We start from the raw sequence: 13,961 nt of genomic DNA, 5'->3' as shown, positions 1-13,961 counted from the left end.
AAACAGGACTAAAGCACCATTCAGGCCTGTCGTGTCTTGTCAGTTCACCCTCTCTATGGAAGAATTTTATAATCGAAAGCCTCTGTAACAATACAATGGATTTACTTGTACCACAATCTTAATTGAACCGCTGTCTCAGCTCCTGCTCGCTGCCCTGTGGATTCAGGTAAAGCACAACTAAACTGATGGCAGCGATTCATCTACTTGGATTGAATTTATACCCTTAGCCTTCTAGTGCTGAAGAAAAAAATTAATGTATTACAATGTCTGGTAAAAAGCCAAGTTATTAGAACAGAACCTGTCTCACCTGGGGTGGGTTTGCTTCTCTAGCATTAATTCAATTTTTTTTTTTATAAATAGAGTCATGCTGTAGACATAACAAATGAGTATTTCAATTTGTCTATAAAAGTTAACACACCATTAAAAAAATTAATAAAAAGCATCAGCCAATAAAATTGATTGTCAGACCTGTGACCTTCAAACAGCATCAAAGACACTGCAGGGAGAAAATGGATGCAGAAACAAACCACCACCCATACAGATGTTTGCTGGCTGCCAGAGGCAGGCAAACCCAACACAGCAAGCCCAACGCACGCTTGCGTCTTGGCCTCCATCATCTCTGCACAGTCCTGGTACAACAAGTGTTCTCATTTTCTGCCAGTCAGTCAGCTTTTAGTAAGCTATTTACAAAGAAAAATATGAATAATCTAATTAGCTAATCAAGTGGATTCTTTACCATAGAAAACTATTCCTAATATTTGCAAAGCTCTGCTTCCCCCGGACTAATCAGGACTAGGACAAGCAGCCCGCTTGCATAGCAAGTTATTTTCATGCTTTTTCCTACAAGTCTTCTAAATATGTTTAGTGTTAAGCTAGGCTTATTTGCATTTAACTAGCTCGATGGTATTCCTGTCACTTACTGCTTGAAGTCTTTGTGTCAGTGTAAGGGCTTGCTTATACACAAGCTTATCTATATGAAAATTCCCAAGAGAACTTAGTTTTGTTTTGTCAAAAGACAAAACAGGGCCAGCTCTGAAGAACATCATTCTGGTTTGCAGGTGATACATTTCTACAGGCAAAGTGAATTAGTCAGTAGGACAACAATAATATGCAGTAGTATAATAGGAAATACTTCATCCTTTTTGACAAAAAAGGCCATCAAGTCAAGAGATAAACCAGCTAGACAACAGCATCCACTTCACATGTAGCGAGAGGCACGGTGCCACCAGCGAGCCAAAGCAACACAGAAAACATACGTGCAATGGCTATTAACGTCCTGCTAAAATAAGAGCAACGTGTTTTGATAGCGCTATTTTAAGTAGACTTAACATGGGACTGACAATGAATGTTTTCACCATCTCAGAGGGCAGATGGAGCACCAACTGTCTGTGTGTGCTACAAACCCACCTCAAGCCTAGCATGAAGCAACCTCCTCTAGAGATGGGAGACCAGTTCAAACACTATTTTCTTTTTTTTTTTTTTTTTTTAAGGAAGCACTGGAAATAAGCCAGATTATAGATCATTTGAACACCCAGTGAAGTTCCTTTTGGACTAGCAGTGGTCCTTGCTCCTCAAAGATGTGCACATTGGAAACAATTAGTAACTGTACCAGTTGAATTTTTACAAGGAATCTTTTGGGGACAGAAAAACTCCTGGATATTTGAAGACAACTTGTAAACGCACAACAGAATTTACTTATGAAAATCAAATTGAAATGAAAGGGTTGTTTTGTTCTAGGGAAAATAGAAGAGAGACAGCTCCCATTCCCAAGTCCCTGTTTTCTATTTCCTAAGTTGTTAATGACCAGCGTCCTACAGAAATATTACTAAGAGCTGCTAGAAAGTAAACACATTCTCAAGGGTTCTGATTTCTCTGCCGCTTATCTTTATTCTCAATCTGTGAGATTATAAATCAATTGCTTCGTTTTAATGCTAAAACCTATGACCTTGGAGAGCACTTGTAGCTAACAAATGGAATTACAAAAATAAATTGCTTCTGAAACGTCTGGAAGCTTGGCTTGGTGTTGAGGATAGACCAGTGGGGAAAGAGTAAAGAATGAGTATTTAGCAATTCCACCATTGTATAAAGCCTTGGTACATTCGCATCCTGATGGGGTGTGCAGTTGTTCTCCACATCCCAGGAGGACGCACTGGAGTTCGAGAATGCATACAGATGGGCAACTAAATTGATTCAAGGAATGGAGCAGCTGCCTTACCATAAGGGTTATGAACAAGGCGACAGCAAGACCCATGGTCCACAAGTCATTCCACACTAGAACTAGGAGGTGCTCATCAGAAGTTTGATTTGGGACAGATGAGGGTTCCCCTCCCTCCTAGTTACACTTTAAAAACCACACACACATTCCAGGTACTTAGTCTTGCAAGACATGACAGTGGCAGAGTGAACCTGACAACAGTAATCCATGAGTAACTGGTCCGTACCAGATATTAACAGAAATAAATATGGATATGCCCTTTAGTATCCCCCATGTAAAGACTGTGGATGCTGGGAGGCTGCAAGGTGACAACTTTACAGGCAGTGACCAGGTTGGCATGCTCTGTGGTCTTCTGCAAAGACAGCATGGGGCTAAGTGTCCTCCAAACAGACTGGAGAGCACCTAGCCCAGCAAGCTCTCCTGAGAAATGTGTACATGCTACACCCACTCCTTCAAATCAGGAGAAGGGGAGGCGCATCTAACTGTATTTGCCTTTAACTGCATCACTAGTTACAATTAAAGGCCGGCAGCCAACTGCTCCTCCACACACACACACAATTGCTGCTATAATGATAATTGCCTCAACCCCGACTTGGTAACAAGATCTGTGACTGTAGGAGTTGCCTTTTCCATGAAGTAGATGACTCAGTCCCCCTCATGGGAAAATGTGGTTGTTTTCCTCCGTGAATATACCAAAGCCTTTCAATTCTACATCTACCTAATATGGTGCTGTTTCTATTTCTGCATCTCTAACCCCAACTCCTATCTTGCTGTGGCCCCACATTTAATTGCAACATGGATATCTTGTTCTCAGTTTTGAGGGACTTAATTGGTGAGAGGAAGGAGATATGACAACACCAGCTTTTGCTCTTCACTTACATTTCCTTAAAGTCTTTCTCACTCTGTGCTTCCACTCCCTGGTCTCCAAGGGATACCCTGTCACTTCTAACAATCTCAAATCCCACATTTTATAGCCAGGTTGCTTATTTCCAATGCCCATTTTGAGGCATCGAAGTCAAATACTAGAAATTTAGGTTACAATCCAACACCATGACCACCAACGCAGGCTGTTCAGCACCTGGGACCAACACAGAAATTGGTATTAATATCACATACCTGAGAGACTGTTTTTTACAGCAGACTGGTATTTTAAGGTGGAGTAATTAGTGTCAATAAACATGCACTAGCATACTAATTTGTAGTTTTTAAAAACAAAGCTATATTCAGGCATATAGAAAGCCACTATTGTAGCACTCAGATTTTGTGCTCCATCAGCTCAAAGTCTAAAATTTGTCACATATAAGAACAAAGGCTACTGAGACAGAATATTAAGTTTCAAGTATCAAAAGACTGTTTTGCTAAAGCTGTGAGTGTCTAAAAAAAAAAGTGTTTTCTTTTAATGAGGCAACAGTTGCATTAGTTACTCCTTATTCCAGAGCACTACCTAAATAAGGTCATCGCTGCTATATCAAAGTCCTTAACCCGTGCCACAGGGACAAGGACAGAGCACCGCTGGTTGAATATATATTCCCCGATTCAAAGCCCTGTGCTGCAAAATGTTTTCCAAAATATAAACTGAGTAAGCATATCTGCATCCCAGATAGGTTACTGCAATCTCTACTCAGGAAGGACCACTAAAGAAAAAACCCTCCAATTCTCTGGACTGATACATGGATAGATAAATTCAATGTATAAACAAGACTCCCCTTAAATGCATTCTGTCAGAGAGTAAACCCCTTCATCCCTAAGAATCACATTAATTTGTGTTAGATGTGACCCGCAGATTACCAGGAAAATGCCAGATTCATCCTCTAATCGAGGTAAAGTTGTCTTGGCTCCTATAATTATGGCCTCTCAATAGATCAGATACAAGTCTAATGAAAGTCGTGGGACAGAGGACCACAAGCTATTTCAGTTTGATCCCATCCCTTGGAGTTGTTTGGGATATTTGAGCTCCAGGTACCTCCCCTGACACCGCACCTCCTCCAGGCTTCAAACATCTGATAGGAATATGCTCCCCCCAGAGCAAACCTCCATGTGAAGCATAAAAATAAGCTCTAGAAAGTCAGTTGTGTGTGTTGATTATCTCCCCCCCTCTGAGCTGGGAAAGAGAGAAGGGTGTTATAGCAGTTCCTGGAAGCCTGCACTGCACAGAGAAGGATGGTTCTCAGCTCCAGGCTCCCTTGGGAAGGCATTATTGTACCAGTTGTGCTGCAGTCACACTTTGAGCATCTTTCTGGCAGCCACAATAGCCTGGAGTTTTATTTTGCTCCATTTGAAGAAAATCATAAAACGGTACCAAGTTGACAAAGTAATGTCATTAGACCTAGTTCCAGGCCCACTTCATGCTTACAAAAATCCTTTTAAGTGTAATGAAGTGCCATCAGTTCTAACAGAGACCACTTAGTAACACTTCCATTCCATAAAGAGCTTGTTTGCAGGAGACTTAAATCTGAATGGAGGAGGTTTGGTGGGCTTAGATTCATCTCACAGGTCTGCAATGAAAACCAGAGCTACTTTCAGGCTTTATCATCACTAGATACAACAGGATCATTTTTTTTTTTAACCCAACAAGAGAACATACTATGCTATCAAGTTAATTATGCTTCCTGCAATAGCTCAACTTCCAGAACCGGGATCTCCTCTATTTTTGGGGGAAGCAAAGGGAAGTGACCCTCAAACTCATTTCCTCTAAATACAACCCAAAATCTCCTAGGAAGCCATAGCAGACTTCCAGCCTTGCCTACAAGACTCTATAGCTGCAGACATCCTGTTCTACTGCATAAGGGTTTTTTTTTTTTCCCCATACACATTCAGGGGAACCTGGTTTAATTAGTGCTAATGATGAGAAAACCTATAGGGAACTACTGAATTTTGCAAGCAACCGAACATAAAGCGTATTGATGAAAAAGCCACTTTACTGCTAGGCAATGCTCTTCTGCATGCTGAAGAGAAGATGACGACAGTCCCAGGCTTTATATGCCAGATACACAGAAGTACAATGAGCCAAAGCCGCTGTAAACAACTACCATGCAAGTAAATGAGGATTAGATTCAGTTTTTCCACAAACACCATTTTAAATAAAGCTACAGTAGGGAAACGTTAAGTAAAAATGCCAACAGTTAAATGCAGAATGTTTCTTATGACACTATTTAAAATTCAAGTCAAATTATCAGTCTGCCTGCTGTAATATTTCGGGTAACCTATCTATATTTGAAAACCAGGATCTGCCATTTTATCCAGCTGGGCTGATACACAGTAGGTTACAAACAGGTCTGATAGTAGGAGCACAGCCTCAACATCACAAAATACTAAGGTTTGAAGTCTCCAAACACTCAGCTGCCTTCTTTCTGCATTCAAGCTTGGGAAACATTTCCCGAAAGGAAGGCGGCAGCCTCTGCCCAAGCTGTATAAAGAGCAGGTTTGAGGGAGGAAACCCTGCTCCATGAAGAGTTGCAGGATTGTCTGTACAGCAGTACCATCTTACCAGGATTATGCCATTAAGTAGGAACTCAATCAGTTGTGATAGATACTTAAGTGCCTTCTAAATATAAGGCCATTTAAAAGCTTGCAAGCTTGTTTTTAAGCCACGACATTTATTACTACACCAACAAGGATTTTATTTCTTCAAAATTGAGCACGGCAGCTGCCAACAGAGCTGAAGAGGCAGGGGAACAAACACATCTGAAAGAGCTCAGCACAGGGGACCTCCATCAATAGTGGGACTGTAAACAACACAGCCCATCCACAGGCTCCAATTCATAGTTCCACCATTCCTCCATGATTTAGCTGCAGCAGATGGAGTCATTTCTGTCTCCAGCTGACCATGCTGCCAGAGGTCCCACTCCTCAGACCAAATCACCGCCCAGCCTAGTGCCCCAGCACACAGCTTGCTGTACTATTAACCCAAGCCTCCAAACTCGCCCAACACCACCATCAGCTCTTCTGCCAGACATCCTGCAGCAGAGCATCAGGAGGGACAGCTGGAGACAGTAACCTGTTCAGACACCTCAGCTCAATCCAACGGGCACCATGAGAAAGGACACCAGCCTTCAGAAATATCGAGTCCATACGCCACAGATGAGCCGTCTCGAGAATAGGCTGGGTCAATTAACTCCGATGGTCCTGCTGCCTGGTAATGACGGAACAAGGTGAAAACACCATTTGAAGCATTTTGCATCCAACTGCCAAATCTGTTTCAGGAGACTGTTTATCCTTAAACTGTTCTTTAGAAGACATAAAAGGTACCTATGAAGACCCTTAATTTCACTGTCTCGTACAGAGAAACTTGATCTGACTTCCACCTTCATTTGCACCAATGTATACACACAATTGTACAGAATCCTGGAAGAACGTGTATTATTCTACAAAACACCTATGCAGCATATAAATCCCAAACATCTGTTTTAGAATCTGTATTTATTAATACATACAACATTAATTATCATTAGTTCAAGCCTCTTCTCCAGCCTGAGTTGCTTGTAAGGTTTTTCTCAGAACTGTTTAAGCCCACACCATACATCTTTGCATGCCTCAAAAAAAATAATAAGGAGGTGTTTTAACTGCTTACCATCTAACAAACTCCTCTAGTTAGCAAGGAAGGAACAAACAAAATATACAAAGGCATGCTAATGCTTTTCAGATAATGAACTCCTAGCAAATTCAGGCATTTTCAACAAATATGGCTAGAGAATTAAAAGAACACTGTAATAAGCTACAGAAATTTGTGTTCTATTAATAACAGGCTTGTTTCTTCGAGCAGTCACAAAAATTCACTGTATTAACACTCAACATTGAAAGAAAGCTATAAATTGGAGGTGAATTAATGGAAATCTGTCTTTGCCTTTTAGCAACACTGTTGGCATGGAAGTTCTGCATATAAGATGCTGCTAACCCACAGCTTTCGTGGCTTGCAAGTTCAGTTCCTGAGGCAGAGACACAGCGCTACTGCCTGATGATAGCCATTATCACACGAACATCAGGAGGAACAGAAGGGCAGCTACCTGCAGCCTTACAGAAAAGATTTTTATCCTGATGCAATGCAACTTCCACATGGAACCATCCTCCTACCCTCAATATTAATCTCAGATTAATATTTAGTATCCACTTTAAGTTCCTGCACTTTTACAAAGCTTCTCTTCAGAGAATTCCAGTATAATTCTAATAAATACAATCCCATTTAAATTAACCCCCATTTGTAAGTAGGGGATCCCAAAGTTCCTAGGAAAGAAATTTCACTTTGCACTATACACAGCAAAGCCTCCAGCCTTAGATTTTAAGGAGACGCAGTGTCCTTACGTGGAAGAAGCTCAGCAGAAAGTCAGGGACAGAACCTCAAGTTTCTAAACAAGATGATCATGTACCTTTATCACAAGAGTACAGTCCCCAAGACTTGGAGGTCTCTAGTCCAATACCCTGCTCGGAGCAGGGACAGTTCTTTGCTTGGACCAGGCTGCCCAGGGGCTTTCTCCAGCCAGATCCTGAACACCCCTAAGGACAGAGTGTGCACAACCTCATTGGGAAGCCTGCTTGTGACCACTGCACGACGTTTGCCAAAGAATGGAAGCTGCTTACATAAACCGCACAAAGTTTCTTCAAGATATAAAAAGCAGAACATGAAGAACAATCATCGTTTAATACATCTGGTTTAAAAGCCAATTCCCAAATTCATCAAAAGACTGCTCAATACTTAAGAGACCATTTATAAAAATTCACAAAGTTTAAATCAAACTTAAAAACTCATCGAATTATCTGCGGATGGAGACAGATTTGAAGTACTAAGAGAGCTTAATGGGAAAAAAGATCTTCCTACTAACAAATGGTCTGAAATTACTCGGAAAAAATGAGGTCCCACTGGTGGCCATGCAACTTCCATTCATTAACTTCCGAATTTCAAGTTATTTAAGTTTACCCCTAAAAGTGAAAGCTTATGTTGTTGGAAGAACTGACTTCTCTCTCTACAGCATCACTACAGTCACCAGAAAGTTTATTTTTCAGGTCAAGACTGAAGATAGGAGCAGACATGCTCTTTTCTGGTTTCGGAGTCCTTTTTGATACTAGCAGTTCATCCCACAGGCTTGGAGGGCTACGTTACAGAGTTAAAAGTGTCCCTGAACTCTGAATTCAGAGATCTGAACTGACATCTGTATAACCCTTCTGCTGGGTACGAGTCACATTTAGCTTCTGCTCAAGGGATCCAGACCACAATTATGTACTAGGAAATGTATCAGTTCCACACTCCAGAGAAAAAGAAGAGAAAGTAAGGGAAAGGCTCTGTACTTTGCTCAGCTCTAATTAAACAAAATCCCAGTTCAGTCCCAGACAACCTCTGGTCTACAGGCCAAAACCTCAACTGAAGTAAGAGAACCACAGGAAAAGCACAAACTTCAAGTCATCTCAGGGTATTAGACTTCAAGTTTCTTCAGCCAGTCTGCAATTCAAATCTCGTTATCCAAGCATTTCTCTCTTCCTTCCAGTTGTGGAAACAGTCCAAATAAGACAGATCCATCCACGGTTTTGAGTTGCCACTTGTAAATAAGAGTCCATTTTAAAAAAGATCGATTTAACAGACTATAAGAAAAATTCAGCCCTCGTCATTTCTCATCTTCTCAAGGAGCAGCATCTACTATACTCTGAAACATAATCCTGTGAAGGATAAAGCCACTTACATTTCTTTCATTTATCTTCACCACCAAGTTAGAAGCATTGCTGGTCACAAACTTAATAAAACAGCTCACCTAATCCTAGTGAGCCTAGGGCATTTAAAAAAAAAGGAAAAAAGGGGCTTGTTATGGTTGACAGAGAACTAAAAGGTACCTTGTTAAAGTCTGGATCAGAGAATTTATATGAACAAGTAATTGTAGTCCAAAGTAAAAAGGGTAACAAAAGATAGAATGGTTTAATGAATACAAGGAAAACATACTCCTAATGGAGGGTTTTTCTTTTAAACTCACCTTTGAAGAAAAGATTTCAGGTCATGTTACTGAAAGGGTCAACACAAACAAAAATACTATCTTGAAACCAACTTAATTATACTGTTTGAATGCCAAGAGAAACCTCTTCATATCTTGCTCATTACTAGGAGGCAATGGAATAATAAGCAAGCAATAAAAAAAAGCATAATGGACTCCAAAGGTAAGACTCAGTTTTTGAACACTGTCTGAAGATACAACAGATGACTTGAGGAAGGTTTCAGCAGCCAAAACCAAGTTGTTTCTTTCCCCCTCTGTAAATCACTACGCTTCAGACAAATACAGTTAGTCTTGGCTATCCAAAACCTTTTGGATGTCATTTTAAGACCTGTCAGAGAAATGGTAAACTAACCCAGAAGAAATTGAATTCTAGGCAGATGACAAAAACCCATACCATTTGTCCCCAAACCTCAGACCCTCTGAGACAGACATACTTGTGATTCCATCAGACCTGGGAACCGCTCGGCAGGAAGAACCAGCTTTCTGATAACCAGGTTTCAGACAGACATTCTTGCTGTAGCCTGTTTCATGGATTTTTATCTTTTTTTTTTTAAATATGAAAGACTGCCACATTATTCTCTGAAGGCCTCTGACAGTGCTAAAGCAATTTCCTACATAAATCATTGTAATGCTAACACTGCAGTTTACAGACTCATCTTTAAAAGAAAGCCTTTACTATTTACTGCCACAGCAAGCAGAGAGAAGAAAAGTTAAGCTCTGACGACTACTCTGTCTGAGGGCATAATAAACAGAAAATTTATTCCTTGGCCCAATTCTAACAAAACTTAATATATTTGTGAAAACCATGTAAATACTTTGTACTTAAGAGAACTGAGTATATAAAAAAACCATTTAGCATATTGAGATACATGTACATTCGTATTGCAAGTGTCCTGAAAGTCCCCCTAATGTTAAAGCAAAACCCAGCAACCTGCAATTGCAAAGCCTTGAATGTGTTTTCACTGAACAGCCTTCTCTGTTCATCTGTTTTTCCTGAAGCAAATAAGGGGGGGAAAAAAAAGGACTGAGAGTTGTAAGTTTTGCTTGTGAGCACGTTTCTAAAAGAGGTAAGGAAGCTCTCCCTCGCTGGGCTTACAATCGCGCTGCGTGCACCTTTCTAACGACCGTAAGCCTGCGATGAAAGATGCACAGCTTGAGTACCGACCCTGCATCGGTCCCCCAGCCCCTGCCCACCTCCTGCCCGCAGGCCCGTGCTGCCAGCACCGCAAACGACGGCTGCCACCGTGCGGATGCTGCACAGCCGCCGCAGAGCTGCCAGCCCAGCACGGCTCAGTGTGGGTCCCTCGGGGAAGCTCCACGCCAGGATGGGGAAACCTGGAACTGGAGAGCAGAGCGTCGGCTTGTCCCTTCATCCTGAAAGGCAACTGTAGCTTTCCTAATATCACATCAGAATTTTCATAGTAGTACAACCTACATAGTGTTGTTTATATACAGCCTTTAATTACAGTTGTCATCCTGTTACCATTAATTCTGTTCTGTTTCCCTTCTAAAAAACATCAAAGTTTTGCAGATAAGGAACATATTTCAGGCTTCTTCCTTTGCAAGCAAAGCTAATACATCTTAAAAGCCTCCTTAAGCAAGCAGTTTTTAGAGTCCAGCGTGTGAACTTCATGTAGGGTTAAAGCAATGCAAACCAAACACCCTTATATCCTGTCTGTTTGTAACAGTTTTTTAAAAAATAAACTAAATGAAGTACAAGGAGGTTAAACTTCCAGTCAATTCTACTTTTATTCTTAAATATACTTAAAATATCCCTTTAAAATACTTATTCCTTACTTATTAGCCTTATATTTGTCTTGCATTTGAAACACATTTGTCTCAGCCACAGCTAAGCCGCAAGACTTACTGTTGTCATTATTTCATCAGTGTTTCCCACAGCATGCCCAGGAACACGTTCAGAAGTCAATGCAGTCAGCCAGATAAAGCTTTTCACAGCATTTCAATCTCGTTAAGAGATTGAAAGTTAAGAAGCTTTTTAAAGTACCCCAATAATTAATTTGGCCCATCCATGGGTACCTAAAAGCTGCTCTATTATCTTAAGCTGCCATCACCAAGACACACAGCTCATTTAGCTTCCCAGAGTCTCTCTGAACTCGAGTCTATCAATTTGGAGGAAGAACAATGGTGAACACAGAACTGTGCTGGCCAACGCATATTACGTGTAAACTCTTGATTAACAAATTCAAAGTTTAAAGGAAATGTTTGGATAGCCAGAAGCTAACTAGAGTTGCAGCGCAGCACATTCAGCAGCCTCACTCTACCAAAGCACTTAAGGACACGCTCAGATGCAAATAGTCTTACTCAGCCCACATACTAAAACCCTGAAAAATTTCTTAAATGCTTTGATAAATAAAAAGCATGAGAGAACATCAAGTTGGGAGCCAAGTTATTTTTCACTTAAATGCATTTAACTACTGATTCTAGCACCAGCTTGGAGGGAGGCCCCACAGTATCTTCATTTTAACAACAGTAACGCACATACTTTTCAAACATATATTTCACCCAAGAATTATAATGCCTTCAAAACGGGAGCGAGATTTACTGCCCTTCCAGCATTTTCTAACCAAATACCACAAAAATGCTGCTCTTGCAGAATGTCAAGGAGAAGAAAGGGCAAAGGAACAAAATCCAATCCGTACTGAAGTTGGTAGCTGAGGAAGTTTGTCTACGTTGCAGTGAGATTCCCATCTGCATTTCATTGCAGCTAGTGTGAACCCAATCAGCGCAGGTTAAATATACGTCAGATCAGTGATTATTGTGTTCTGACCTCTGTGGCTAAGTCGGACATTATACATTCCTGCTACATATTGCAGTAGTTAAGGAATCAATGCTGCTTTAAAAAAAAAATGTATTTTATGCTACACATGCCTCCGTTTCTTCACACAGCACACTTGGGGTCTTCTAACAAACATTCGAGCTGTTGTTCTATTGCTGTGCGAACAGCCCCTTCATAAGGCATCAGATCAAGACTCAGAAAACCCAAGTTCAATTTGTTCTGTCATAGTCCTGTTTCTCTCCAGACCTCAGGTACGGCCACTTTGAATCACCTGCTCCCCACAGATAAAATAGAGATGATAGTACTTCTCTCCCTCAAAAGGTTGCTGTGAACAAATACATTTAGATTTGTGAAACGTGCCTGTAAGAAGCTAATGGGTCCTACGTATATGCCATGCAGAAAAGATTTCTCAATTAACATCTTGCATCATTTTTTCCACCACCACCACCTCCAAACAAGCTACCACAGACTAATTAAGTCCCCCAGGGTATACTTCCACAGCTGCTGAAACCAGTTTAAGGTTGGGGCTGCTAGCAGGTCCCAGCCTCTCCCTATCTTATGTTCTCTCTCAAGCCTGATCCCTAAGGGAGCAAGTTTACAGAGCTAAACTAGAAGAAACTAATTCTGTTGAAAGACTATCAATAGTATTTCACCAGCTGAAGTGTCCAAACTGGTCCATGGGAGGCCCAGATGAGCTTCAGCAGTGGTGCACACAACATGACCACCCCATACGGCAAGGGATGCAGAGTTGTTGATGGCAAGAACAGAGCTGTCGAGTCGGCTTTACCACAACCACCCCCTCACTAGTGTTTAGCGCCGTAAACACAGCTTCCAACACTCAAGAGATCAAGCAGACACAGTTAAAAACAACCCAGCTATCGACTATTTTCCATTATGACTGGATTCACCAACAATATTTAAAACCACCAGATTCTTAAAGCTACCAACACCAAGACAGATGTTCCTTAAAATGCTAGAACTGCATCACGTACAACGCAACTACACTAACATGAAGAGGTCTAAACCTACAACAGGCTTCGTGCTTTATCACAAGAGCTCCAGATACTCACTGGCACCTCAAAGGTTCTGCATTTGGTCTTGACCAATACCAACGGGAGTGAAAGGTACACTGCAGTACTTGAGCGCCTTCGCAGATCAATGATAATCACACATTCGCAAAACTATTTTTGGGAAGCAACTGCAAAGTGTTATATATGTACAGACTATAAACTTGTTTAATACAGGTTATTAACTCAGCCTCAGCAGCCTGTATCAGCATGAGATGCGCTGTCAGAGCTGCAGTATGTCTTACCTGGATACTATGCTGGAGCCGTTGTAGAGGTCACTAGCATAAGACAGCGTTGCCAGGGGTCGGACAGAATTGTAGCGCGTGAACTTGGATAGACACTCCTGAAACTCATCCAGCTGGCTTGTGGTTCTGCTGTCATCTAAGGAGAGGCAGCAGCATTCGGGAGGAAAGAAATAAAATAAGATAAACTCAACAGCAAAAAAAAAAAATCGAAATACTACCTCTGCTTGTTATTTGGGGAAGATTCTTGGTCAAAACCAGGTCCTCTCACCTCTAGCATTCCCTGAAGGCAGTAGGATTTTTTTCAGAGCACAAATTAAGTCTTTCCACTGCAATGCTGGGTGAATCTACTGTGCTGAGAATCTGCCTAGAGATCACAAATACAGCTTTCCTGGTAGATGAGCTCATTTATTGTATTCAAATTCAGAGCCCATGGGCCATACAGATTAACAGTAAACCTTTAAGCATATCAAAATGCACTGTGAAGAACATATCTAGTTTTCTATGGAGGTGAAAGCATATTCCTTTCCCTATACTTCTGTTACAATAAGCTTACATTTGGTGTCAATTACATTTAAAATACTTTTAGTAAAAAGTATTTGTCTCATTATTCCAAAAGCAACAGAGCTAAGGGAGAGTTGTTTCAGGTCTGGAGAAGGAAGACAAGCA

The 13,961-nt window shown here is 41.1% G+C and overlaps 1 protein-coding gene across 4 annotated transcripts in view; it reads right to left on the bottom strand.

Moving 5' to 3' along the window:
* The window catches only part of COP1 (COP1 E3 ubiquitin ligase), a 128,139-nt gene that overhangs the window by 75,595 nt on the left and 38,583 nt on the right, over positions 1 to 13,961 (bottom strand). For all 4 annotated transcript variants that reach the window (XR_012836637.1, XM_075760456.1, XM_075760457.1 and 1 more), the window contains exon 11: positions 13,296 to 13,431. Coding sequence is in view for 3 of the 4 variants with exons in the window: in XM_075760456.1 (XP_075616571.1) it covers positions 13,296 to 13,431 (136 nt within the window). In the remaining variant the exon portion in view is untranslated. The remainder of the gene's footprint in view (positions 1 to 13,295; positions 13,432 to 13,961) is intronic.

Source organism: Balearica regulorum, chromosome 8 (genome assembly GCF_011004875.1).
Source record: "Balearica regulorum gibbericeps isolate bBalReg1 chromosome 8, bBalReg1.pri, whole genome shotgun sequence".
In the NCBI taxonomy this organism is placed as follows: Eukaryota; Metazoa; Chordata; class Aves; order Gruiformes; family Gruidae; genus Balearica; species Balearica regulorum.
Note: the sequence above shows the minus strand (reverse complement) of the source record. Positions and strands in the feature narration are given on the sequence as shown.